Source organism: Anolis sagrei, chromosome 4 (assembly GCF_037176765.1).
Source record: "Anolis sagrei isolate rAnoSag1 chromosome 4, rAnoSag1.mat, whole genome shotgun sequence".
Lineage (NCBI taxonomy): Eukaryota > Metazoa > Chordata > Lepidosauria > Squamata > Dactyloidae > Anolis > Anolis sagrei.
In genome coordinates, this window is record NC_090024.1 from 124,293,995 (window position 1) to 124,321,913 (window position 27,919).

Sequence of the window (27,919 nt, forward strand, 5' to 3'; positions counted from 1 at the left end):
CTGCCTAAGTGGAGTATCGTGCATTTGTCCCTGTTGAACTTCATTTTGTTAGTTTTGGTCCATCTCTCTAATCTGTCAAGATCGTTTTGAATCCTGCTCCTGTCCTCTGGAGTATTGGCTATCTCTCCCAATTTGGTGTTGTCTGCAAACTTGATGATCATGCCTTCTAGCCCTTCATCTAAGTCATTAATAAAGATGTTGAACAGAACCGGGCCCAGGACGGAACCCTGCGGCACTCTGCTCGTCCCTTCTTTCCAGGGACTTCCTGTGATCCCACCCCTAAACGGAAGGTCTATATACGTATATCTCTATACCATGATGGGCTACCCTCTTTGTCTTGTAACATCCTAAAATTCCCAGATGACTCCATTATTCCCCATGACCATTGGTTAATTTATCATCCATGTTCTCTTGTCCATTGCCACCCACACTTTCAGAAGCTTTACATCCTTTGTCTCATGCTTAGCAGGGAGCCTTACATGAAACTCAGCCTGAGACAAAGGGCTGTAAATACCAAGGAACCACCTGGGGATAGATTGATAGGGAAATTCAATTCCAGTCTACAGGGGAAAGGTCCCCCTAGAAGATCCAGTCTGTGCTACTCAACATAACAATAAATATCTAATGTGACAAGGTGACACATTATTTGACCACATAAGGATATGAAGTCCCAACCAGAGGTAGCACAAATAATCCCTGATGTATGCGGTGGAAGTCCAAACAGCTTTGCCCATAATTATAACAGTGTACGGATAAAACAAATAATGGAGAAGGTTGCTGTCCTTCTGTGGTACAAATGCTCCATTTCAGCCCATCTAATTCTTTAACCCTTTATTAATGTTTTGTCTATTATGTGTATAATCCTGCTCAGTGGGTTTTAATTGCCAGATCATACCCAAGAAATTAAATGTATGAAATACGTAGAGCTTGGACAAGTTAGATTTGGGTCATGACAACTCCCCGTGGTCAAGTTGTCTTGGGGATTCTGGCAGTTGTAGTTTGAAAATGTCTAATTTTGCTTCAACATTTCTCAGATGAAATAGCCTCACTTTCGTGCACCTGCAGAAGCTGTATTGTCATTGGGTTGTTGTAGGTTTTTCGTCCTTGTTTGTTTCCTCTCTGTTGTTGTGCTGTTGTAATTTTAGAGTTTTTTAATACTGGTAGCCAGATTTTGTTCATGTTCATGGTTTCCTCCTTTCTGTTGAAATTGTCCACATGCTTGTGGCTTCTCTGTGTAGTCTGACATGGTGGTTGTGAGAGTGGTCCAGCATTTCTGTGCTCTCAAATAACATGCTGTGTCCAGGTTGGTTCATCAGGTGCTCTGCTATGGCTGATTTCTCTGGTTGAAGTAGTCTGCATCAAGTACTGTATATACTCGAGTAGAAACCTAGTTTTTCAGCCTCCTTTTTTAGGCTGAAAAAGCTCCCCTCGGCTTATACTCGAATCCAGGTTATTTATTATTTTACTCTGTTATTAGTATTATTTTTATTTCATGTATTATTTTACTCTATTATTATTACATTTACAGTATTTTGCCCTATTGGACACAGCATAATATTTGAGAAGACAGAAATGCTGGACCACTCTCACAACCACCATGTCAGACTACACAGAGAAGCCACTGAAATCCACAAGCATGTGGACAATTTCAACAGAAAGGAGGAAACCATGAAAATGAACAAAATCTGGCTACCAGTATTAAAAAACTCTAAAATTACAACAGTAAAACAACAGAGGGAAAACAATCAGGGACATCTAATCACCTCTCAACAAAAGATTGCCCCAGGCAATGCTAATCAAGGTGGCCAGTTGAAACATTCACACCTAGCTACAGCAGACAAGAGTTCTTTGTCCCACCCTGATCAACCCACAGATATTCCACAGAGTAGCGAAATTGCTACTCTATGTTAAAATTTTGGTGTATAGTTCTATGTTTACATATGGCAGATAGGGAAGAATAGGCGCAGACAGGGTAGCAACAGCAGAGATAGGATTTATTTGCATATGTGAAGCCGATTGGTTATATGCAGATTAGAGTAGGCCCAGGATTTGAAAAGGCTGCTAGGCCAAAATGACAGTTGGAGAGAGAGCAGAGCTGAACATTCCAAAGGGGTGGAGCCAAGGTTTAAAAATAGGCAGTTAGAGAGTCAAAAGAGTGAGTTAGGGATTCCTGTTTGTGAGAGACAGTTAGGAACTTCTGTGAGAGGAAAGAGTTAGGAATCTGTGTGTGAAAAGGATAGTTGGTTTTTTGAGTGCCTGTTAGAAATAAACAGTTATGAAGATGTGTTAAAGACTACTGATATAGTGAAACAGTTAGTTAAATAGAACATAAGTTTTAAGGAACATAAAGAAAGCCAGTGGTGAATATAATTTCAGTCAAGAGTGTGTAAAGCAAGTAACATGTTTGTGAATGTGAAACATTGAAAATCTATTCAGAAAAGTAAACCAAGTATATGATACTGACTGAAAGCCTCAAGATTGCAACAAAATACAAATGTAATCACAAGCGCTGGAGCCAGAAGTTATAAATAAACCGTGTTACTTGGTTATACACAAGAGTGTCTCATTGCCTGTACAAAGGTTAAACAGCATACAGAAAGTCCCAGCTAATATAAAAGAAGAAACTGAATCAGTATAAGGCAATAAAGAGGTTTATCTTTTTAATAAGAAAATAGACTCCCTCACTCGCCACACCCATTTTCCTAGTTCCAACAGACCTCACTACTTCTGAGGATGCTTTCCATAGATGCAGGCGAAACGTCAGGAGAGAATGCCTCTAGAACATAGCCATATAGCCCGAAAATCCTACAACAACCCAGTGATTCCGGCCATGAAAGCCTTTGACAATACATTTTGTCCTATTATTATTATTATTATTATTATTATTACATTTAATATTCTATTTATTATTGTTATTGTTATTGCAGTTATTATTTTACTCTATTATTACTGTTATTATTGCATTTCCATTATTTTACTCTATTATTATTATTATTACTATTATTATTATTACTATTATTATTTTTCTCTCTTTATTATTGTTGTAAGGATATGTAAGTACATTTACACCAAAGAAGGTTAGAATAATGATTTAATCAGAGTTGGACAGTCTTACCTCAAATGACATTTTAATGTAAATATTCAAGAACATCAATTAATGCAATTTTATTGGTATCTATTTTTATTTTGAAATTTACCTGTAGCGGCTGTATTTCCCACTCTCGGCTTACACTCGAGTCAATACGTTTCCCCAGTTTTTTGTGGTAAAATTAGGTGCCTCGGCTTATATTCGGGTCGGCTTATACTCGGGTATATACGGTATCTCTTTCTTTCCATAGCCATGATGCAGTGCTGAAAGAACTTCTGCACCTGCTGAATACAGACCTCATTTATTCATCAAGAGTCTGTCCTGGACTGATTTAAAGTTAAGAAGGGTGTTTTGTTTGTTCTTCAGGAGCCTGCTTCAAAAAAAAAAAGATCTCTGGTTGCTGTAAAGATATGTGGAGCAAAGAATCAATGTGTACTCTCCCCTAGGAAATGATAGTTTTCCCCTTGGAAAAGCCAGCAATTACTGGAACTTGTTACCAGCACTAATTGGAGCACACGGAGCCTCTGTAAAGCATAGAGCAGAAAACGTGGCAGTCCCTATATTAACAAAGATGGGAATTGATTTTCGAAAATAAACACACTGTAATATCAAAAACATAATTGCCCTATATGCTATCTGAAATTAATCTTACCCACTTTAATTCATGAACTGGAGGGCTACACTCCACATCTGGATGGAGAAACTATTTTTTATCAGAGGCTTACTGATCCACAGGAAAAGGTAACTGAGAAACTAAAAGTATTTTTCTCTCTTTGATCACCCCTGGCCTTTTCTGCTCAACTCCCTTCACCATCTATCTATCTATCTATCTATCTATCTATCTATCTATCTATCTATCTATCTATCTATCTAAATAAAAATGTAATGTTAGTTTGTGCTACCATCGGAACTCAAAAACCACTGGAGGAATTGACACCAAATTTGGACAACATACACCTAACAACCCAATGTATGTCCTTCACTCAAAAAATTGATTTTGTCATTTGGGAGTTGTAGTTGCTGGGACTTACAGTTCACCTACAATCATAGAGCATTCTGAACTCCACCAATGATGGAATTGAACCAAACTTGGCACACAGAACTCCCATGACAAGCAGAAAATACTGGAAGGGTTTGGTGGGCATTGACCTTGAGTTTGGGAATTGTAGTTTACCTACATCCCAAGAGCACTGTAGACTGAAACAATGATGGGTCTGGACCAAACTTGGCATGAATTTTCCATATGCCCAAATATGAACACAGATTCAGTTTGGGGGAAATAGACCTTGACATTTGGCAGTTGTAGTTACTGGGATTTACAGTTCACCTACAATCAAAGAGCATTCTGAACTCTGCATTTGTAAACGCTTGCTCAAACTGCTCAAACTTGCCTCGAAAACGTTAAGAGGGAGGGAGCAGATCTAATCTCCCTAGGGAGGGTGTTCCAAAGCCACCACTGAGAAGGCCCTGTCTCTCGTCCCCACCGAACATACTTGAGATGAAGGCGGGACCGAGAGCAGGACATCCCCAGACGATCTAGAGTCCTCGATGGTTTGTAAGGGGAGACACATAACTTTCTAAAGAGCATTGATTATTAGTGCCTGCTAGTAAGAGTCATCTGCAATAGTTTAGGGCAGTATTTCTCAAACTGTGCTCTCACAGGTGTTTTGGGCTTCAGCTCCCAGAGATCCCAGAAATCCCAGCCAGTTTTATTGTTTTGATTGTTTTGTATTGTTTTGCTTGATGTTTTATTATTTGCTTATGAGTTTTACTGTTATATTTGTATGTTGTTGTTGGCGGCGGCCTTGGCCATTGTAAGACGCATCGAGTCCTTCGGGAGATTTTGCGGGGTATAAATAAAGATAATAATAATAATGATAATAATAATAGTTTACCAGGTGTTGGGAATTGTGGGAGCTGAAGTCCAAAACATTGGGAGGAGCACAGTTTAAGGAACTCTAGTCCAGGGCAGTGGATCTCAACGTGTATTTTAGCCTACAACTCCTAGAAATCCCAGCCAGTTTACCAGCTGTTAGGATTTATGGGAGTTGAAGGTCAAAACATCTGGGGACCCAATGATTGAAAACCGCTGGTCTAGAACGTCTGGTCTAGGGCATGGATGGCAAGCATTAAACCCTCCAGAAGTTTTAGACAGCAACACCCTAAAATTCTCTATTGTTGGGCTATCTAGCAAGACACCTGGAGGCTAACATCCAAAATACTTCTCCACACTGAAGTCCTCATCTCTAGTCTTTACCTTGGCTAATTATTATTCTCAACTCATTTGAAAGAGGAAAAAATCATTTCAACCCAAGGAAAGTTATAATTAAATTGTCAGAGGTCCAATAATGCATGATACAGTCTTTTCTACAGAAAGCACAGACACCAAGAGACAAGAGGAAAAGGAAGAGCAAAAGGGCAACTTTATGCTCAAGTCAGGTTACCAGAATACATTATTCATTGCATTGTTAACCTACTCGTCTTATAAAATGCTCAAGAGTACTGTAAAATTTATAATGCAAATGGTTAGCTTTCCTGTACACCATTTTAGCCCTACGTCACTCCTGTGAGGTAAGTAATAGCTGAGATACAATGTCATTCCTAAAGTCACCTTCAACGACTCCTAAAAATACACCAGTGTTTAATTAGCTTGGTGCCTTTCTGATTGTATGTGAATAAGGATGAACTGAAAAACAGAACATACCAAAAGTTTTCTATATCAAATGACAAAAATCAGATATAAAAAAGCAGGTAAATTAGCAGAATGGTATTGAACCCAAAAATGAATCAATGGGAAGACTTTACCACTCTGAGATGAGACTTTCAATAAATATATTACAATGAAGAACTGGAAAGTGTGCACTCCCAGCCCCCAAAGTATAGACACATCAGGTTGTCTACACTAGAAGGAAGAACATACATAGTCCATTGCAGGGCACAGGTAAGTTACTTTTCTGGATTATAACTCCCCAAATCCCCTACTGGTCAAGCTAGCAGAGTTTGTCATTAGTTTCCTGGAAGACTGGTGAAGCTCCTTGAGTTTGTTGTATCTCTGTAAATTATAACACAGATTTCTAAAGGCCGAGTGCCTTTACACAGCTCCTCACTTGATCCTGCACTTCTGTGAGCCTTCCTCTGCATGCTCCTATTGATGCAGGCCAATGGGATTTTGGCCTGCATCAATAGGAGCATAGTGTCTAGATCTAAGGAAGTAATTCTACCCCTCTATTCTGCTTTGGTTAGACCACATCTGGAATATTGTGTCCAATTCTGGGCACCACAATTCAAGAGAGATATTGACAAGCTGGAATGTGTCCAGAGGAGGGCGACTAAAATGATCAAGGGTCTGGAGAACAAGCCCTATGAGGAGCGGCTTAGGGAACTGGGCATGTTTAGCCTGAAGAAGAGAAGGCTGAGAGGAGATATGATAGCCATGTATAAATATGTGAGAGGAAGCCACAGGGAGGAGGGAGCAAGCTTGTTTTCTGCTTCCTTGGAGACTAGGACGCGGAACAATGGCTTCAAACTACAAGAGAGGAGATTCCATCTGAACATTAGGAAGAACTTCCTGACTGTGAGAGCCGTTCAGCAGTGGAACTCTCTGCCCCGGAGTGTGGTGGAGGCTCCTTCTTTGGAAGCTTTTAAGCAGAGGCTGGATGGCCATTTGTCAGGGGTGCTCTGAATGCAATATTCCTGCTTCTTGGCAGGGGGTTGGACTGGATGGCCCATGAGGTCCCTTCCAACTCTTTGATTCTATGATTCTATGATTCTATGAGTTCCAATTTGAGAATTATATGACTCATGCACATGAATAAGAAGATACTGGCATGGAGTTCCTTAGTTAAAATGTTGCTGATGTGATGGAGAAAGACGGGAGAGCACTCCCATTGCTCCTTCCCCATCCCCTTCTGTGTCATTTTAAAAGGTTGTAAAACTTGAGAGCAGCCCTGTTTTTATTCATCAATGTAGAAACTGAGCTGAGCGTTCCTCCAGCTGCAAAGTGCGAGTATGGATGCCACAAATGCCTGAATGAGTGAGTGAATGAATGAGACCCCTGGGCAGCCTGGGTACATTTGAACTGGATGTTTCCATGTGCAACAAAGCAACAGCTAGCTCACAGCCTCTACTTCTTGCTTTACTCTGTTATGTTCCTTTTTAATTCTCTGGCCTGACCCTGAAGCACTGTCTGTAGTTTGTCACTGCTGCCAGTCTTACTTCTCTCCTCTACCCACACAGCCTCTTTGGCATTATCACTAGTATATGCCTCTTAAATCCTTGACATTTGACTTTTCTCGCAATAAGATGCAGTGGGCTGAGCTCTTTCTGCCTTCCAGGGCCAACTGTGGGATCAGGAAGGACAAGGGATGGGGGGGAAACAAAACAATAAACCCCTGCATTTCTCCAAGTTGCAGAGAAGGGCAGGGATGTCTGTCTAACACTGTGCTGAGGAGGGCCAGTCCAAGACAACTTTGTGCCTCTGGCAGAAGACAGGATCACAGTCCCACCATTGTTTTTGTTCATTCGTTCAGTCGTCTCCGACTCTTCGTGACCTCATGGACCAGCCCACGCCAGAGCTCCCTGTCGGCCGTTACCACCCCCAGCTCCCTCAAGGTCAGTCCAGTCACTTCAAGGATGCCATCCATCCATCTTGCCCTTGGTCGGCCCCTCTTCCTTTTGCCTTCCACTTTCCCCAGCATAATTGTCTTCTCTAGGCTTTCCTGTCTCCTCATGATGTGGCCAAAATACTTCAACTTTGTCTCTAGTATCTTTCCCTCCAGTGAGCAGTCGGGCATTATTTCCTGGAGGATGGACTGGTTGGATCTTCTCGCAGTCCAAGGCACTCTCAGCACTTTCCTCCAACACCACAGCTCAAAAGCATCGATCTTCCTTCGCTCAGCCTTCCCTAAGGTCCAGCTCTCACATCCGTAGGTTACTACAGGGAATACCATGGCTTTGACTAGGCAGATCTTTGTTGCCAGTGTGATGTCTCTACTCTTCACTATTTTATCGAGACTGGACATTGCTCTCCTCCCAAGAAGTAAGCGTCTTCTGATTTCCTGGCTACAGTCTGCATCTGCAGTAATCTTTGCACCTAGAAATACAAAGTCTGTCACGGCCTCCACGGTTTCTCCCTCTATTTTCCAGTTGTCAATCATTCTTGTTGCCATAATCTTGGTTTTTTTGACGTTTAGCTGCAACCCGGCTTTTGCGCTTTCCTCTTTCACCTTGATTAGAAGGCTCCTCAGCTCCTCCTCGCTTTCGGCCATCAGAGTGGTGTCATCTGCATATCTGAGGTTGTTAATGTTTCTTCCAGCAATTTTCACCCCAGCTTTGCATTCATCCAGCCCCGCACATCGCATGATGTGTTCTGCATACAAGTTAAAAAGGTTGGGTGAGAGTATGCAGCCTTGCCGTACGCCTTTCCCAATCTTGAACCAGTCTGTTGTTCCGTGGTCAGTTCTGACTGTTGCTACTTGGTCCTTGTACAGATTCCTCAGGAGAGAGACAAGGTGGCTTGGGATGCCCATCCCACTAAGAACTTGCCACAATTTATTATGATCCACACAGTCAAAGGCTTTAGAATAGTCAATGAAGCAGAAGTAGATGTTTTTCTGAAACTCCCTGCCTTTCTCCATTATCCAGTCCCACCATATCATGTACAAAAGACTGTCCACCTCATCACACTGAGAGGGAAAGCATGGGTGACGTCCCTTTAAGAATACAGAATCACCCATAAGATTTTGGAAAAAGGAAGACATCCCAGAATATGAAGCTTGGATGGAAAAAAATGAAGAAATATGGACAGACTAACATTTCTAATATCTAAAAATAAGGGGATCCCGATAAAGGAAACAGACTGGTTGAAAGTAACAGGTTATTTAAGATCGAAAAAGAGAGACACACTAATATAGAAGGAAGGAGAAGAGGAAAGAAAAAGAGTAGGAGGAAGGAAAGGGGGAAAGAAAGGGATAGAAAAGACAAAGAAGTTGAAAAAAATATAAGATAAGAGAAAGACAAGGAAGAACCCACTCCGAAGAAACCCATGGAAGTCAACAAACATTTTTCTTTTAAACTATTTCTCCATTTTTCTTTATTATATCTGTTTTTGAATATATGTGTACATGTGTGTGTGTGTGTATCTGTATAAATAAAAATGTAATGTCCGTTTGTGGGATTAACATAACTCAAAAACCACTGGGCGAACTGACACCAAATTTGGACACAATATACCTATCAGGCCAACGAGTGACCATCACTCATAAAAACACTGAAAAACACAGCAGAAGAGACTTAAAAAGAAAAAAAATGCATTGCAACGCATGCGCAAAACCACTTATATACACAAGCACACATATCTACACATATACACAAATATATACCCACACATATACACATATATATGCACACCAGGCATGTAGCCGGGAGGGGGGGCTCGGGGGGCTTCAGCCCCCCCCCCCGAAATTTTCATGGTGGTTCGCAAAAAGGCCTTAATGGTGCATTATTTAAACTGTTATGTTTATTCATATCATGATCTGATCACCATACTCAATATATCCCATATGCATGGGGGTATTGGGGTAATGATACAAAAGGTTTGCTAGGCTAGACCCTCTTTCAGTCAGACTCAGCCCCCCCCCCCGAAACTCAGCCCCCCCGAAACCCCCCTGAAAAAAATCAGCCCCCCCCCCCCCCCCCCGCCGAAATGAAATCCTGGCTACGGGCTTGATGCACACAAAACACTTATACAAAGACTGGGCCACAGCAACATGTGGCAGGAGACGGCTAGTAGTTCACCTATAATCAAAGACCATTCTGAACTCCACCAACGATGGAATTGAACCAAACTTCGCACACAGGACTCCCCTGACCAACTGAAAATACTGGGAGGGCTTGGTGGGCATTGACCTTGAGTTTTGGAGTTCTAGTTCACTTACATCCAGAGAGTTTGGGGGAAATAGACCTTGACATTTGGGAGTTGTAGTTACTGGGATTTATAATTCCCCTACAATCAAGGAGCAATCTGAACCCCACCAACGACAGAATTGGTGCAAACTTCCCACACAGAACCCTCATGACCAACAGAAAATACTGTAGGTTCTTGTGGGGTTTTTTGGGCTATAGAGCCATGTTCTAGAGGCATTTCTCCTGACGTTTCGCCTGCATCTATGGCAAGCATCCTCAGAGGTAGTGAGCAAGCATCCTCACTACCTCTGAGGATGCTTGCCATAGATGCAGGCGAAACGTCAGGAGAAATGCCTCTAGAACATGGCTCTATAGCCCGAAAAAACCCACAAGAACCTAGTGATGCCAGCCATGAAAGCCTTCGACAATACAGAAAATACTGTGTTTTCTGGTGGTCTTTGGTGACCCTTCTGACACCCCCCCCCTCCCCGGGGTCTTGACTTCCCAAGTTAAGAAATGCTGCCTTAAGGCCATTCAGTCCAACTCCCTTCACCAGGGCAAGAAAACATAATCAAAGCCCTCCTGACAAAGGGCCATCCAGCCATTCACAGACACACATATATGTATATGACAGATGCAGTATCAAAGATTTGAATGGGACTCCTAAAGAAGGACAATGATATGTGGCAAACCAGACAATCTCCCCATCAACACTGGCCAAGACACAGCAAGAAATACTGTTTACCCACAAGCATAAAGACATTACATATATTAAAAACCAACACTTTCTCATTATTTTCCAGATCACCAGACTGGGCCACAGCAACGTGTGGCAGGGGACCGCTAGTAAATAAATAAATAAATAAAATATCTTCACAGGGGATTTGTCCTTGCTTTCCTCTGAGGCTGAAGGAAAGCAACTTTCCCAAAGTAACCCAGTTGGTTTTCATGGCAAAGCAGGGATTTGAACTCTAGTCTCCAGAGTCATAGTCCAACACTCAAATCACTATACCATGCTGGCCTCATACAAAAATGCACTTATTTTTCAAGGCAAAATTTATTCTTCTGTGTTGGTGTTAAGACTGAATTAAAAGGCGAAAATGAAAGGCATTCTTCCCTTTAGAGAATGAAAAAAGTCTGTTCTCTTATTTTAAATAAATATATTTCCTTAGGGCAATAAAAGCACTACTATGAAGGTTTTGATAATGTGCCAACTTATCTTGATTGGTTGGCAGTCTTTTGACTGTACCCTTGTCTTGTTATAGTATTTTTTCTTATGGTAGAAATGCACAAAGGGACATAGCTCTTGTACTTTGCCAGTTGTTCGGAAAAGGGAATTTCATCAATACAGCTTGTCAGGTGCTTGGTACAACCAACAGTTGGCAAAACAAGCTAGAGCCAATTGCAGTTCTTTCGGGAATACTGCTAGAAGGCAAGTGGGTTCTTATGAAACAACAATTATTTGTTCACTTAAGAACTGAATAAACAACGGCAGCACAGTCTGTACTTTTACAGTGGGTTTATGCCATTAGGCACAATGAGGCAGCCAACTCAGGTGGTAAATGCTATGGGGAAGGGACACAGTAGAGATAAAGCACTGGGGCACAGAGCTATTTGGTGTGCCTAATCTATCTTTGGCCACATGTATACTGCCGTATAATCCAGATTATCAAAGCAGATGAACCACATTAAGTGCTTTGAACTGGATTATATGAGTCTACACTGGCATATAATCCAGTTTAAAGCAGATAATTTGGATTTCATATGGCAGTGTAGAAGGGGCCTTACTGCATGCTGGTTTGATATCCCATTTCAAAAGGTGTCATTGTTAGTCTGATAAGTTTTTTTAGGAATGCAAGCAAAGCATCATCTCATCGTTGGCCTCAGAAAACCATATGCTTTGATCAAGCCCCATGACAGGGTGTGGATGCTGCAGGTAAAGAAGAGATCAAAGATGCAAGATGCAGAATTACAGCTGTCTGCATTCACTTTCCGTCATATGAAATACTAGTATTTTTAGTGTGGCAAACGACTTCATATTCGTGCTAGGGATGTCTACTGCACTTCCTTAAACTCCACCACTACAGCTTGACACCGGAAAAATCCTAAAGCCAGACAGCCGCCCTTTCTGCTGTCTGATGAGGGGAGGGAGAGTGCCAAAGCACTCTCTCCCATCCTCCCTATGTGATGAGGGGAGGAGGGAGGGTGCACAGGGTGCCACAAACCACCCAGCGCACCTTCCCTTTTGCTGGTGATTGCCGGCGCAATGGCACAGGTGAAAAAGTTGTAGGTCTTGGAACAATGAGTTCAAAGTACAGAAAAGGAGAAAGAAATAATTTATTGATCATAAGAGTTGTTAAACAGTGGAACTCACTGCTTTTTGAAGGCTTTTCAATAGAGACTGTGTGGCTATCTGCCATAGGTGCTTTGATTGTGATTTTCCTGCATGGCAGGCAGTTGGACTGGATGGCCCGTGTGGTCTCTTCCAACTCCATTATTCTACTAGCTGTCCCCTGCCATACTTTGCTGTGGCCCAGTCTGTGTATATGTGTTTAGTGTGTATATATGTGGTTTTGTGCATGCATTGTATATATTTTTTGCTTTTAAAGTTTCTTCCGCTGTGCTTTTTAGTGTTTTTATGAATGGTGGTCACTTGTTGGCCTGATAGGTGTATTGTGTCCAAATTTGGTGTCAATTCACCCAGTGGTTTTTGAGTTATGTTAATCTCACAAATGAACATCACATTTTTATTTATATAGATAGCCGTCCTCTGCCACACCTTGCTGTAGCCCAGTCTCTGTATATGTGTTTTGTGTGTATATATATATGTGTGTATATGTTTGTATATATTTGTGAATATGTGTATATATGTGGGAAATAGACATTTTGGAGTTGTACTTGCTGGGATTTATAGCTCACCTACAATCAAAGAGCATTCTGAACCCTACCAACAATAGAATTGGTCCAAACTTTCCACACAAAACCCTCATGTCCAACAGAAAATATTGTGTTTTCTGATGGTCTTTGGCGACCTTTTGACATTCCCTCACACACACACACACCCTAGTAGTCCTGACCCGCAGGTTGAGAAATGCTGATATAGATTATTTTAAGGAGCAAATGTTTAAATATCACAGACAATATTTCCCTGTTTGGTGTTACTTAATAACTTATTAAATCCAGATATGCTATGTTTGTGTTGTGTCTGCTATTTGAGTCCCTATATCAGAAGAAAGGAAGGATAAAAATGAAGTAAATAAATAAATACATGTTGATGTATATCTTTCACGAGTGTGTTGTTTGGAATCATTTGATTCCTGTCCCTGGGCTTGTAAAACGAATCCCAAGGCAACTGCCAGAGAAAGTTCCCTGGGGCATGATCTTCCTGTAAGGCAGTGGTTCTCAACCTTCCTAATGCCGTGACCCCTTAATCCAGATCCTCATGTTGTGGTGACCCCCAACCATAACATTGTTTTTGTTGCGACTTCATAACAGTCATTTTACTATTGTTATAAATCATAATGTAAATATCTGATATGCAAGATGTATTTTCATTCACTGGACCAAACTGGGCACAAATACCCAATGCACCCACATGTAAATGCTAGTGAGGTTGGGGGAGGATTGATTTTGTCATTTGGGAGTTGTAGTTGCTGGGATTTATAGTTCACCTATAATCAAAGAGGATTCTGAACTCCACCAGCGATGGATTTGAACCTAATTTGCCACACAGAACTCCCAGGACCAACGGAAAACACTGGAAGGGTTTGGTGGGTATTGACCTTGAGTTTGGGAATTGTAGTTCACTTATATCCAGAGAGCACTGTGGACTCGAACAATGGTGGATCTGGACCAAAGTATTGGCACAAATACTTAATATGCGCAAATGTGAACACTGGTGGAGCCTTGACTTTTGGGAGTTGTAATTGCTGGGATTTATAGTTCATTACAATCAAAGAACATTCTGAACTCCACCAATGATAGAATTGGCTCAAACTACCCACATGGAATCCCCATGACCATCAGAAAATACTGTGTTTTCTGATGGTCTTTGGCGACCCCTTTGACACCCCTTCACGACCCCATTAGGGGTCCCGACCCCCAGGTTGAGAAACACTGCTGTAAGGTAAGAGATAATCTGTTTAAACCTAGCTAACAAACGTTTTTCTCCCCCATGCAACTATTACAAAAGCAAAAAGACTGTCATCTTTTGCATCCAGAAAACGTAAAAACATTTTACATACTCATTAACACTGCAATAGGCCAACTTTATTTCTCCTGTGGGAAGGTAAGCAAGAATTACTCCCACAAGTAAGTCCAGGAAGGCTAAGTCACAGTGGTCTCACTGGAGTGAATTATGTGCTCCTTCCTGCTCATGTCTTTTCCAGAACCAATCTGATGTTAAGGTAGGGATCACACAACATGGAGGGAGAAGCCGAGATGGGCAGAATTGATTCCTTTCTGCCACCGTTACCATTTTGGGATTGAGGAGTTATAGCAATTGACATATTCAGAACATTCAGGAGAAAATAGCAAGCATGCAAATTTTGTACTTCGTGTCTCTGTAACCTTAGCAAGCTTTCTGCTCCCTCTTCCTGTGTTGGGTCATAAAAGTCCTTTTGAACTCTTTCTGAAACTCCTACTATGCTGCTTTTGTATTCCTATGAAAAGAGAAAGATTTGAGAGAGCTAAAACTTCATTCCCCCCTCCCCTAATTCTCTCTCCTGTAAGAACTCAATAATAATGTATATGTTGGTATTGTGGGCTGTAAGTTGAACTCCTCATAGTTAAAGCAATGGTATTCCCTGTAGTCACCTCTGGATGTGAGAGCTGGACCTTAGGGAATGCTGGGCAAAGGAAAATAGATGCTTTTGAGCTGTGGTGCTGGAGGAAAGTTCTGAGAGTGCCTTGGACTGCAAGAAGATCCAAACGGTCCATACATCAGGAAATAAAGCCCGACTGCTCATTGGAGGGAAGGATAGTAGAGACAAAGTTGAAGTACTTTGGCCACATCATGAGAAGAAAGGAAAGCTTAGAGAAGACAATGATGCTGGGGAAAATGGAAAAAGGAAGAGGGGCCGACCAAGAGCAAGATAGATGGATGGTATTCTTGAAGTGACTGGCTTGACCTTGAATGAGCTGGGGGTGGTGAAGGCCGACAGGGAACTCTGGCATGGGCTGGTCCATGAGGTCACCAACTGAACAACTGAACAAATAAACAACAACAAAACAAAGTTGAACTCCCGAGAAAGAGAGAAGTTAAAAAAAGAAAATAAAATGGGGAGGGACAGTGTGGGAAACAAGTCTTCACTGTGTAATGGCAAATCAAACAGATAACTCTCAAAGAAAGCAGAGAGAAGGATTAGGTGTGATAGAGGTAGGAAAATCTTCCATTAAATTACAAAACAGAGTATGTTGGAGCTTTATGGAAAACCTACCCTCCCAAACACTTGACCTGTTTTGTGGGATGAAGTTTTTACAGAAATATACTAAAATGGGAAAATGTAAACAAATTCTGTGAATGCTGTCCTCTACAATTTATTATTATTATTATTATTATTATTATTATTATTATTATTTTACTTATACAAAAACACAATATGTCACAGTAAATAAGATCTATATGTTGGATTTCGTATCACAAAATCACAAGTCGAACACTTCCCAAGCGTCTAGGACTATGTGATGTATTTTCAAATGATGCACGCAGATCCAAGTAAGATGGCCTTTTGCAGTTAACAGATCATGATTTTGTCGATGTTTATTGTTTCCAAATGCCGGCTGTAATTTTTTGGCATGGCACCCAGTGTGCCGATGACCACTGGGACCACCTGTAATGGTTTATGCCAGAGCCTTTGCAGTTCAATTTTGAGGTCCTGATAACGGTTGAGTTTTTCTTGTTTTTCCTCAATGCAACTCACCTGGTATAGCTACATTAATAATCCAAACTTTTTTCTTTTCCACAATCGTGATGTCTGGTGTATTGTGTTCCAAAACTTTGTCAGTCTGGATTCGAAAGTCCCACAGTATTTTTGCGTGTTCATTTCCCACTACCTTTGCCGGTTTATGATCCCACCAATTCTTTATTGCTGGCAGGTGGTACTTGTGACATAAGTTCCAGTGAATCATTTGGGCCACAGAGTTGTGCCTTTGTTTATTATTATTATTATTATTGTTTTTGTTGTTGTTGTTATTATTATTATTACTAGCCGTCCCCTGCCATGCGTTGCTGTGGCCCACATGGGGGTTCTGTGTGGGAGGTTTGGCCCAATTCTATCGTTGGTGGGGTTCAGAATGCTCTTTGATTGTAGGTGAACTATAAATCCCAGCAACTACAACTCCCAAATGTCAAGATTCTATTTTCCCGGAACTCCACCAATGTTCACATTTGGGCATATTGAGTATTTGTGTACACTACCTCTGAGGATGCTTGCCATAGATGCAGGCGAAACGTCAGGAGAAATGCCTCTAGAACATGGCCCTATAGCCCGAAAAAACCCACAAGAACCTAGTGATTCCAGCCATGAAAGCCTTCGACAATACATATTTGTGTAGAGTTTGGTCCAGATCCATCATTGTTTGAGTCCACAGTGATCTCTGGATGTAGGTGAACTACAACTCCAAAATCAAAGGACACCGCCCACCAAACCCTTCCAGTATTTTCTGTTGGTCATGGAAGAACTGTGTGCCACGTTTGGTTCAATTCCATCATTGATGGGGCACAGAATGCTCTTTCATTGTAGGTTAACTATAAATCCCAGCAACTACAACTCCCAAATGACAAAATCATTTTTTTGAGTGAAGAACATACATTGGGTTGTTAGATGTACTATGTCCAAATCTGGTGTCAATTTGTCCAGTGGTTTTTGAGTTCTGTTAATCCCACAAACGAACATTACATTTTTATTTATATAGATTATTATTATTATTATTTGAAAGTTACAGGCCTATGTTTCCCATCACAGGTTTATGATCTCTTATTGGAAATGTTTGCAACCATTGCAAAAATAAACACACACACACTATAATTTGTATGTTGACCTGCCACATACTCTTTCTGAGCTCTTTTCTGCCTTATTTCCCTGGAAACCATGCCTCCTGCAACTCTCCCATTCTCTTTCCTGTCTCCCTCCACCCACTCCTTGTATTTCCTTTGCCACAATCCCTGTATAACAAGATTTAGGCATCTGAAGCTCCTCCTGATCTTGTGTGATCTGTCCTGGATGGAAGTGGGAAAACAACTGCAGATTATGAGGCTAAACAGAATCCTGCCCTTTGCCATAATCCCTGTATTTCCTGGTTTAGGCAGTGAAGTTGCAGATTTCCTATGGATACACAGAGACCTCATGTCTGATCTGACAGCTTTTTTTATAAAAAATGCTATACTATCTGAGATCTCACTGGTGTAACACTGTCGCCTTCAACTTCCCGACCTACCAAAAGACCACCTCCTACTCCAGATGAAAATCTGATTTTTTCAGAACCATTCATTCCTCAGATATTTCCCCTGCTGCGACTGGAAGTAAAGGATAGCAATTAAAGTCAACTGCAATATAGTGTTCCATTTCCCACAGACAATGAATGCTAAGGCAGCACATATGCTTAATAAGCAACTTTCTAATGTTGATAATTATGCTAATTAGAAACTAATGCTTTCCCATATTTGATCCTCCTTAGTGGTTGCTAATGACTTTGTTGCAAAGCCTGACCAGTTCTGTGCTGCTTGTGGAATACTTTTTTGGAAATTACCTCAAAGAAGAAACAATATTTTCCACCTTGCTTGAAATAGTATTATCATGCCCACTCTATTATTCTTTTTCTTTATCACACTGACTGTTCTGTCGCGCGTTGGGGCTGTAAATAATTGTCTTTAAAACAGGACGTGCAACCTTTGCCCAACGGGAAGCCAGGGGGCCCAAAGAGAAGTTCTCAGAGGTTTCCACCACAAATAGTCTTTAGATGGCTTGAGAAGTACAACAAAGTCTTTTATTAATGAACAATAAAACAGAAACTTCTCTTGTCTTCAGTAAAATTAAGCAAATGATTCCAAGTTTTTAGGTAACTGGTGAATTCCTAATCTTGCCCACGAAGGACAGGCAACTGTCTTCAATAACTTCTTCTTTACTTTAAAGGAAAATCCCCTTTTTAACTTCTCCCAGGCTGACTGTAAACTTAAACCTAACTGATGTGGGCACCACTACCGGGTTGAACTGCATCTCAAAGCACCGAGTGGACCTACCAGCAAGGCCTGCAGTCTCTTCAGCTAGAGTTCTTTGATATTTAGGGCTGTTCCCCTGGAAAGTCTTTGGAGACTCTTTTCCTTCTGTTTCTGTTGGAATTTCTGTAACCCTGGAAATTCTTAAAGGTTGAAGCTTTTGTACAGGGGAAGCTTTACACACGTCCTGTACATTAGCTTTCCTTGCTGAGACTAACTAAAATGGTTCCCTTCCCTTCCCAATTGCCCTGAGCAAGGGGTGGGACCAAACTTAATGATGATGGACAGGCAGCTTGCCCTATAACTGCAACCAAAGAAGCCACCTATCTGCAGAGTCCCTGAAACTTAGGACTGCAAACAAACATTCAATGCAAAGCAAACAAAATTGGAGCTCTTGGTACAGCTGTATCAGAACACAGACACTTCAAGACCTGATTATGCCATTTCAGTAGGATCCCATTTGGATTGAAGCAAAGCCCCAGCAGTAACTATCACTGCCACGCATGTGGTGGAAATCTCCATGACTAGTAACATAATAATATTAATAATAATAATAATAATAATTGACAAGTTGACAACAGATCCCAAATTTAGACTCTGCAAGGAAGCAGACGAAACAATAGATCACATCCTGAGCTGCTGCAAGAAGATCGAGCAAACAGACTACAAGCAGAGGCACAACACCATTGCTCAGATGATTCATTGGAACTTGTACCACAAATATCATCTGCCTGTGACAAAGAACTGGTGGGATCACAAGCCAGTAAAAGTTACAGAGAATGAACACGTCAAACGCCTCTGGAACTTCCAGATTTAGACAGACAGAGTTTTGGAGCATAATACTCCCGACCTCAAAATCGTGTTAAAAAACAAAGTATGAATCATCGATGTTGCAATCCCAGGTGACAGCAGGATTGCAGAGAAACAACTGGGGTATAAATAAGTTGGCCCTCCCCAGTATTTCCAAAAGTTAGAGATAATGAGAGATAACAGAGCAACAACATCTTTATATAGAGAGCCGCGGTGGTACAATGGGTTAAACCCTTGTGCCGGCTGAACTGCTGACCTGAAGGTTGGTGGTTCGAACCCATAAGATGAGGCAAGCTTATGTCTGTCAGCTTCAGCTTCCCATGCGGGGACACGAAAGAAGCCTCTCACAGGATGGTAAAATATCTGGGTGTCCCCTGGGCAACGTCCCTGCAGATGGCCAACTCTCACACCAGAAGCAACTTGAATTTTCTCAAGTTGCTTCTGACGCAATATAAAAAAAAAACTAGAGAGCTAAATGTTCCCCAACCTCTGTGTACAGTATGGATGTGCTATTTGTTCATTTCTATATTAAGGAAAAAATGGAAGGCATCAATATAAAAGTATTAATAATAATAAACCTGTCCGAACAGATTCTCCCCTATGAACCATCAAGGTTGTTAAGATCTTCTGGAAGGGCCCTGCTCTCGGTCCCACCACCCTCACAATCGCGTCTGGTGGGGACGAGGGACAGGGCCTTCTCGGTGGTGGCCCCTCGGCTCTGGAACTCTCTCCCACTGGAGATTAGAACTGCCTCTTCTCTCCTAACTTTTAGAAAGCTGGTGAAAACTTGGCTCTGGAATTTAGCATTTGATGAGTGAGTCAATAACTTCTGACCACACAGACGGATGGTGATGAATTGTGATTTCACTTTGACGACTTGGCCTTATGTAATTATATTATTGCTTTTTAATGTATTTTATGTATTAGTGTATTATGGGGTGTGATGTTTTAAACTATTGTTTATTAATCTTGTTGTAAACCGGCCTGAGTCTCTCTCCGGAGGTTGAGAAGACCAGTATATAAAAATTCTAAATAAAATAAAATAAATTTATACCCCGCCACCATCTCCCCGACGGGGACTCGGGGCGGCTTACATGAGGCCAAATAAAGTAAAGAAAACTTTACAATGTATAGGGTGGAACATGAGGAAGAACTTCCTGACTGTGAGAGCCGTTCAGCAGTGGAACTCTCTGCCCCGGAGTGTGGTGGAGGCTCCTTCTTTGGAAGCTTTTAAACAGAGGCTGGATGGCCATCTGTCGGGGGTGATTTGAATGCAATATTCCTGCTTCTTGGCAGGGGGTTGGACTGGATGGCCCATGAGGTCTCTTCCAACTCTTTGATTCTATGATTCTATAGAGTCCATCCTCCATATTCACAAGTTCTACATCCAAAGACTGAAATACACACACACACACACAGAGAAAGCAAATACTGAAATTGCCATTTATATTAAAGACAAAATGTTAATATGCCATTGTATCTAATGGGACTTAAACATCTGCAGCTTTTGGTATTCTGGGAAGAAACCCAAGTGGCTTCCAAGGCCCACTGCACTTGAAACATTTTATTAAGGTTCAATGGATTTAGCATCAGGCAATTTCTTCAGGGGTAACTAAACCTGTAAATCTTAGAAATAGATAACATTCAGCATACCAGCTTGTGAAGTAATTACCAGTTTTATAAAAAGGCACAGGTGCTTTTTCTCCAATGCGCTTTCATTTGCAAGATGGTTGATCAGATGAAGGCTACAGATTGCATCACAAATAGACTACGCTTTTTCTTCTGTTCTCAGAAAACATTTATTTCAACTTTACCAGCATAGACACTCTGGAGAAGAAGGCAGAGAATTGCACCCGGGGGGGGGGGGGGGAGGCATACAATAGCCTAGTTCCCATGTTTTCTTGCACATACAATCATAGCTTGGAAAAAAATATTTTTGGACTACAATTCCCAGAATGCTGTCTGGGAGACCCTATGGGCTATTTTGTTATGAACAAGATAAATTCTGTAGGTTTGTTCTTAAGTTGAATTTGCATGTAAGCTGGAACAGGTAGATTTTTTAAGTGTAATTCCAGCTCAAAATACAAGGGGTATTTTTTAAGTAAGGTCCGTTTTGTTGTAGACACTAGTAGTTCGCGCGCATACCGCAACGAGCACGTGCGTCGTGTACCGGCATGCCTCGGGAACAACTGTGCTCAGTTTCCGCTCTGTAGCTAACCTGTACAGTTCTGTTCTGTGCTTTAAAAATGTTTAAGACTATCAACTCACTCGCCGCATGTGAGGTTCGCTCAGTGATACGGTTTTTGTCAGCAAGGAACCTGCCTGCTGCAGAAATTCATTGACAGATTTGTGAAGTGTACGCTGATACTGTTATGAGTGAAAGTAAAGTGCGTAAGTGGGTACGACAATTCAAAGATGGCCATGACAACGTCCATGATGAGGACCGCTCCGGTCGCCCTTCTTTGATTACAGATGATTTGGTTATCGGAGCAGGCAGCAAGTTTTTTTGAAGAGGGTATTTTAAAATTGGTTCAGAGGTATGATAAGTGTTTGAACAAACTTGGCAACTATGTCGAAAAATAGAGTGAAGTATGTACTTTCTGAAAATATATTGACTTTTTTGAAATAAACTTTCGTTGTGTACTTATGTTCCAACGGACCTTACTTAAAAAATACCCCTCATATATGTATGTCTGTGTCCCTGTTCAGATTTCACCTCACTTTCTGCCCCTGCGATAACTGAGTTTTGAAAAATAATGGCTTGTTGGTGATAAAGCTTCACTGGAAACATCCTTTTCCAATGATAATTCTTCCAGGAGTGAATTTCCCTTCCAAGGGACAGACTTCCTCTCACTTTCTGTTGTCTCACTTCCCTTTGTAGCTATGATTCATTCTGAAGGACCTCTTCCCACTAACCTGTCTTTAGGACCTTATCACACTTAGGGCTTTTGGCAGGCGTGGTGCACCACGTGCCCTCCCTCCTTCCCACATCACACCTAGCGAACGGAACAAGTGGTGCTGATGCCCTGTTTGTGTCTCCGTCAGATGGGGGAAAGGGCAGCAACATACATTGCCACCTTGGGGTGCTTCACAAGGCAACAATTCAATGCCAACAACATCATAAAAACTTTAAAACATTTAAAAGCAATAGCATATCAATTAAGACCATAACAATAGTAAAAAAAAAAAAACCAAGTCATTTCATCTCCTGAATAAAAACGTCATCCAAACTCATAATCCAATTGTTCCAAAATCCAATGTCTGTTACACTGCCTTTTCAAACGCCTGCTCGAACAACCAGGTTTTGACTTTTCTTTGGAAAATCAAAAGGGAAGGAGCCAATCTAATGTTCCTAGGAAGGGCATTCCATAGCCAAGAGGCCACCACTGAGAAGGCCCTGTCTCTCCTCCCTGCCAAATGTATATTTATAGGCTAAAGCAGGGGTGGCTCAACCCATTACGGAAAGTAAGCATTTGCAGTATAGTTTATTTTCCCCAGGGCGCTCTTGAGGTGCTCTTGGGGGAAAATAGACCTTGACATATGCGAGTTGTAGTTACTGGGATGTATAGTTCACCTACAATCAAAGAGCATTCTGAACTCCACCAATGATGGAATTGAACCAAGTATGGCACACAGAACTCCCACGACGAACAGAAAATATATATCAGTGATTGGTGGGGGGGGGGGGGCACCAAAATATTGTTTTCTTACCGTTGAAAATTACCTAGGGCCACCTCTGGGCTAAAGCCAGCACTTTGAATTGTGCCCAGTAGCAAACTGGCAGCCAGTGGAGCTGGCGCAGCAGAGGAGTTGTATGCTCCCTGAGCACCACTCCTGTTAGTAATCTGGCTGCAGTCCGCTGGACCAATCGAAGCTTCCGAACAGTCTTCAAAGGCAACCCCACGTAGAGCGCATTGCAGTAGTCTATATGGGATGTAATCAGAGCGTGGACTACTGTGGCCAAGTCAGACTTCCCAAGGTACGGGCGCAGCTGGCGCACAAGTTTTAACTGTGCAAATGCTCTCCTGGTCACCACCATCAGATGAGGGGAAAGGGAGAAAAATATGGGTAGCTACCCAAAACACAACTTACCTTGCAGACTCCATCCCCAAAGAGGAGAATGGGACCAAAAGCACCAAGTGCACTAAGGTTCTAAGTCAGATGTTTGCAACTCCTGTACTGCCTATAATCCAAACAGGGACCTTAACCAAGCTCACAAGCAACTTTCATTTATCCTGCATCCTTTTCCAAATTCTCCATGCAATGAAGGCATGGAGAAGACAGTATTGTGGTTGTAGGCTCTGCAGCCACCTATATGAACATTCATTATACTGGTAAACCGAGCCACTCAAGAGCAGCTGTATGCTCAGAAGGCTCATCTCCATGCTTTCAGAAATCCTGGAAAAATCACAATTACTGAACAAACAAAACCCTCCATGATGACTACAATGATATGTGTGGGTGTCTTCGGCAAAACACAACAAAAGCAATTACATCAGGGGGCATAAATTGCCACTCTTGCTATTATAATCATTCAACTCACCACTAAAACATCGGCAAAAACAACTATGTTGTGCCTACCGCATGTCCTTGCCTTGTCCCACAACTAAAAAGTGCTTTCAGAAGGTTTTAGACTTTTACACTATTCTTCACCATCAGCTTTCAAAAGAAACCATCACTTGAGAAAAGCACACATAATACAGTTTCAGGTAGAAGCAGCTTTAAAGTCCCCAATAAATAGGTAATAAGAATTATACCAGGATGGTCATATAGGAGATATATTCCCTTTCATTTTCGTTGCCATCAATACAGATAGGCTTGGAGTGCTACACAACAGAATGGATCCAGAGAAGTTCTTTCCACTCACAATGTTCAGTCTCATGAGAATCCCAGTCCCTCTTTTACCCTTCAAAATACTAAGGACTTACCCACTCAGAACGACGATGAAATCCATTACATTCCATCCATTGCGCAGGTAGGAGCCCTTATGGAAAACAAATCCCAAAGCCACAATTTTAATGCCAGCTTCAAAGCAAAATATCCCAATGAAATAAGGTTCTGTCTTCTCCTACAGGGAAAGAGCAAAGAACAGTTCAAAGAAACAAGATCAGCAAATATCCAGGAAGAAATGGTATATCCATACTTACATTTCAAGACTTGACACTAGGGTATTTGTACAAAAATATATTTTATTTAATGAGGGGCTTTGAAAAGTAAGCAGCATATAAGTCCTGTTGAATCAATGGGTCTATATGACATATCCCAATAATTCTAGACATCTAGTGAATTGTTTTCTTCTTTTATATATATATATATATATCTTTATTGTAGTTTTACAAAAATAATTATGCAGAGGGAAGGGTGGGGCAGGGGAGGTTGTGGCTAGGGTGGGGGGGGGGGGAGTGGGAGGGTTACGGGAAAGGGAAAAGAGGGAGGAAGGAGGGGGTGGTGTGTTGACTTCCCGAACGTCCTTTCGGCGTATCCCGTGTCTTTCTTGCTTATCATTAACTTTGAGTTTTATGTCTCGGCTCTTACTCTTTGCATTCCTCTTTCTTCCATTGTGTTTTTAATTGCTTTTGTGGTTCCAAATGTCTATAAGGTTCTTAGTAATTCTTCATAAAGTCCTCGAATTGTTTCCAGTCTGTTCTTCTTGTTGGGATGCCTGAGTAGTCTTTTAGGTAATACGTTAGCTTGTCCATGTTTTTTAAGTCACACAGTTTTAATAACCAGTCTTCCATTGTGCTGGAATCTTTTTGTTTCCATTTCCTGGCGTAAACGATTCTGGCAGCTGTTGAACAGTAGCTGAAGAGTATGTCTTGGTTTGAGTCAAGGTTGATGTCGTTATCTGTGATTCCCAGCAGGAAGTATTCCGGTTTCAACTGGATTTTTGTATTTAATATCTTCTGGATGGTTTCCTTAATTATTTTCCAATAGTCGTGAGCTATTGGACAAGTCCACCAAAGGTGGTAAAAAGTTCCTACTTGGGATCTACACTTCCAACATTTGTTTGAGGTTTTATTATACATTAAGCTGAGCTTGTGCGGTGTTATATGCCATCTATATATCATTTTGTAATAGTTTTCCTTAAGATCCGTAGCATACATGTACTTCATCTTGTTGTTCCATAGTTGTTCCCATTCGTCATAGTTTATAGATCTTCCGATGTTGGCAGCCCATTTTATCATACTTTCCTTTATAACTTCCTTTTCCGTTGCCCAATCCAACAGGATTAAATAGGTGTTTGTAATATTTTTCCTATCTCGTCTTACTATGGTTTCCCAGAATTTGTCCTTTTCGCAGAACCCTAAATCTTTATCTTTCTTGAAATATTCATTCAGCTGTGCATATTGAAACCAGGATATGTTATTGAAAGATGATGAAATTTCTTCTTGCGGTTTCAGGGTGAAAGTGCCGTTAGTTTTCTTCAAGATCTCTCTGTATTTGGGCCAGCATACCCCCCCAAGTAGTCTTCTCTGCTGGGCCTCCAAGGGAGAGAGCCACATCGGGGTTTTTGGATATAGTCTATCTTTGTACTTGGCCCATATTTTTATCAAAGCAGATCTTACGAAGTGGTTTTTGAAATTTTTTTCAATTTTAACCTTCGAGTACCAAAGATAGGAGTGCCACCCAGATCTTAGATCAAACCCCTCCAATGTGAGAATTTTGGTCTTGTCTAATCGGATCCAGTCCTTGATCCATGTCAGACAACACGCCTCATAGTATAGTTGGAAGTCCGGAAAACCGAATCCACCTCTTCTCTTTCGATCAATCAAGTTTGTGAATTTAATTCTTGGTTTCCGTCCCTTCCAGATGTATTGTAAAAGGTCTTTTTTCCAGGTCTTAAATAGTTTGTTTGTTCTTATTACTGGTAAATTTTGAAAGAGGTATGTCATTTGAGGGAGGATATTCATTTTTACGGCTGCGATCCTCCCTAGCAGCGATAGATCTAAGTTCCTCCATCTCTTCATTTCTTCCCTAATTTTTTTCCATTTAGTTTCGTAATTGTTCTGTAAAAGTTGTGAGTTCTTTGCCGTGATCTGTATCCCCAAATATTTGATTTTGGAAGTTACTGGAATCCCTGTCTTCCTGGTCAGTTCTTCTTGTTTTGGTTTAGAGATGTTTTTTGTCAATATCATGGTTTTCTTTTTGTTCAGTTTGAGTCCGGCCACCGCTCCGTATTCCTCGATTTTCTCCAGCCATTTTCCAATTTTTTCTTCAGGGTTTTCGATAATGCAGATTAAATCGTCTGCAAAAGCTCTATATTTGAAAGCGTGTTTAGCTATTTGTAAACCTTGGAGGTTTGGGTCTTCTCTTATATTTTTCAATAAAATCTCCATTGCCATGATGTAAATTAATGGCGACATCGGGCACCCCTGGCGCGTCCCTTTGTTTATGGTGATTTCTTCGGAGGGACAACCATTTATCCATAAAGTTGCTCTTTGATTGCTGTAGATAGCTTCTATGGCGTTTTCCAGTTGATGTCCTATATCTAATTCCTTAAGTAGCAGCTTCACAAAATCCCAGTTTAGGCTGTCAAACGCCTTTTCGGCGTCTAGTGCCAGCAGGGCCAGTTCTTTCTGGTGGTGTATATCATAATATTCTAAGACATTTATGATTGTTCTTACATTGTCCCTGATTTGCCTTCCTGGGAGGAAGCCAGTTTGTTCCTCTCCGATCCATCTGTTTAAGAATTGCTTTAATCTATTGGCTAGGATGTTTGTGAAGATTTTGTAATTTATGTTTAAAAGTGATATTGGTCTGTAGTTTTTTGCATTACAAGGGTCTGAGTCTTCTTTATGGATTAATGTAATGTGTGCTACTTTCCATGAGTCAGGTATTGCTTTTTCTGTCATTATTTTGTTCATGAGTCTTTTTAGATAGGGGCGGATGGCTTCTTTCATGGTTTTGTAAAATGTTCCCGTGAAGCCGTCCGGGCCGGGCGCTTTGTTGTTTTTGAGGTTCTTAATTGCCGTGTCTATTTCTTCATCCGTGATTTCTCTGTTTAGGTCTTTTCTTTGTATTTCTGTTATTTTTTCCAGTTTTTGTTTTCCTATGTATGTGGCCACCTTGTCGCCAGGGATTTGATCGTTTGCATAAAGTGCCTGAAAAAAGTTTTGAAATTCGTTGATGATTTCCTTATCTGTTACTAAGTTTTTATCATCTTTTCTTAGCCTCACAACATAGTTTGTTTGGATTTTTTTCCTTATCCTACGGGCGAGCCAGCGGCCTGGTTTATTTGCGTTTTGAAATGAGTTTTGTTTTATGAATTTTAATTTATTGGCCAGCTGTTCTGTATCTAGTTCTTGTTTTTGCTTATGTAGTCGTTCTAAGTCTCTCTTCGCTATGAGGTTCATAGGGTTTTTCTTTAGTTCTTTTTCTGCGTTCTCAATGGAGTTGTTAATATCTTCAGATCTTTGTCTCTTGATTTTGTTTCTTATTGAGTTTTGTTGAATGAGGAACCCTCGCACTGTAGCTTTGAAGGCATCCCACAGGATCTCTATCTTCATTTGTGGTGTGTCGTTGATCTCAAAGAATTCGCTCATCAATTTTAGATTTTTCTCTATGTCTTTTTCCTTCTTTAGGAGGTTATCATTTAATCTCCATCTCCTGCCTTTACGAACATGATTTATGGTCATTGTTAATGCACAATTATCTGAGTAGTCTCTACTTAATATTTTGATGTTGGATACCTTTGATGTTAAGTTGTTCGATGTCCAAATCATATCAATTCTAGCCCAAGTATTATGTCTTGCTGATAGATGAGTGTAATCCTCTTCCTCTTGGTTGTGAACCCGCCAGGTGTCTTGTAAGTTGAATTCTTCTTTGAGTCTCTGGAACGATTTTGGAAGGACACTAGCCTGTTTTCCTTTTTTGTTCTTTCCCTTTATATTTTTAGATTTATC

General features: G+C 41.1%; 1 protein-coding gene across 7 annotated transcripts in view; it reads right to left on the reverse strand.

Moving 5' to 3' along the window:
* Positions 1–27,919, reverse strand: part of CACNA1E (calcium voltage-gated channel subunit alpha1 E) — a 575,426-nt gene that overhangs the window by 398,596 nt on the left and 148,911 nt on the right. For all 7 annotated transcript variants that reach the window (XM_067467631.1, XM_067467628.1, XM_067467632.1 and 4 more), the window contains exon 4: positions 23,945–24,084. In XM_067467631.1, coding sequence (XP_067323732.1) covers positions 23,945–24,084 — 140 coding nt within the window. The remainder of the gene's footprint in view (positions 1–23,944; positions 24,085–27,919) is intronic.